Source organism: Galeopterus variegatus, unplaced genomic scaffold, assembly GCF_000696425.1.
Source record: "Galeopterus variegatus unplaced genomic scaffold, G_variegatus-3.0.2 Scaffold5223, whole genome shotgun sequence".
Lineage (NCBI taxonomy): Eukaryota > Metazoa > Chordata > Mammalia > Dermoptera > Cynocephalidae > Galeopterus > Galeopterus variegatus.
The window spans coordinates 146,986-148,299 of record NW_007731334.1 but is presented as its reverse complement, the minus strand read 5'-3'; the positions used below and the strand labels follow the sequence as shown (position 1 = coordinate 148,299).

General features: G+C 39.2%; 1 protein-coding gene across 1 annotated transcript in view; it reads left to right on the top strand.

The window, feature by feature from the left end:
• PREP (prolyl endopeptidase) overlaps window positions 1-1,314 on the top strand; it is a gene marked incomplete at its 5' end in the record, with an annotated part of 116,070 nt that overhangs the window by 2,285 nt on the left and 112,471 nt on the right. Inside the window, one exon of the mRNA XM_008589129.1 lies at window positions 443-573. Coding sequence (XP_008587351.1) covers window positions 443-573 — 131 coding nt within the window. The remainder of the gene's footprint in view (window positions 1-442; window positions 574-1,314) is intronic.

Below are 1,314 nucleotides of genomic sequence, written 5' to 3'. Positions count from 1 at the left end.
CAGGCTTGTAATGCCTGTAGTCTTGACCTTTACAGAAAAAGTGTGCCCACTTCCTACCCCAGCAGCTTGGCTAGGGAAGCGAACCAGAATTTCATCCTAGAAAATCTGCTTTCCCTCTCCATTTAAAAGGAAACGTTACTGCTTTATTTATTTGAATATCAATTTTAATTTTAGCAGATAAAATAGTCTTTATTTGTCTATTTAGCGAATATGCAGAATCACAATAAATTATTTGAATACAGAAAGCAGCTCAGGTCACAACCTGTAGATACAGGGAGATGTTGAGACCTTTCACTCTCTTCCTCATGTACTTGTCATGGCCTGATTGTAGTTGTACCTTTGTATGTTTCTGGTTTTGTTTTGGTTTTTGCTTATATGTGTTTGGTTTTACTCCACAAATAGAAAACTGCACAGCTAAATGAAGACTATCTCTGTCCCCCAGGTATTTTTATTTTTACAACACAGGTTTGCAGAACCAGCGAGTATTATATGTACAGGATTCCTTAGAAGGTGAGGCTAGAGTGTTCCTGGACCCCAACACACTGTCCGACGATGGCACGGTGGCGCTCAGAGGTGAGTGATGCACAACCATACTCACTGGAGTCCTGAGGCCCTCATCTGCGGCTCCGAAGTTAGTGCAGATGCCTTACCTCTGAAATATCAGGCAGGGTGTGGACCATATTGTAGAACAGATGCACACACAATATCAGGAAAGCCAATTTTTGCACAGTATATTTAGAACACATGAATAGTCATATTCCTCTTTTCCTCTCTGATGGCATGAAGCAGAACTGGAGAATAATTTACACTGGACCCAAATTAGCTTCTCAGGCTTCTGGGATCTTGCAGTATCATCATCATTTCCTATAGCATCCTTGAGTCCTATCCATGACTGGAAAAATCTTCTATGAGAAATTTAAGCTATACAAAGAATGTTCTAATTATACTTCTAAAACAAGAAAGAATATTTATCAGATCTATCTCCCCGCAAGGGAGGGAGTGATCAGCATTTTATAATCTAGTTAATTGTCAGTATGTTAGAATTAAAAGTAAAATAACACAAATAATCTTGTAGAAATTAGGCAACTTGGTACCTGAACATGCACGTTTAAAAACTGAATAAGTTTTGCCTGCGATTGATATACATCTCCTACAGAACTCTGCCCCTAAGATAACCTCTTCCACACACTTACCCCGGGTTCGTGCCAGAAACAGAGTTCTAGGGTAAGGAAGTAGGTTATTCTCCAGTTCTGTGGTTTAATAATTGCACACTCTAAAGATTATCTCTTGATAACATCCTAGATGTTCTTAGTG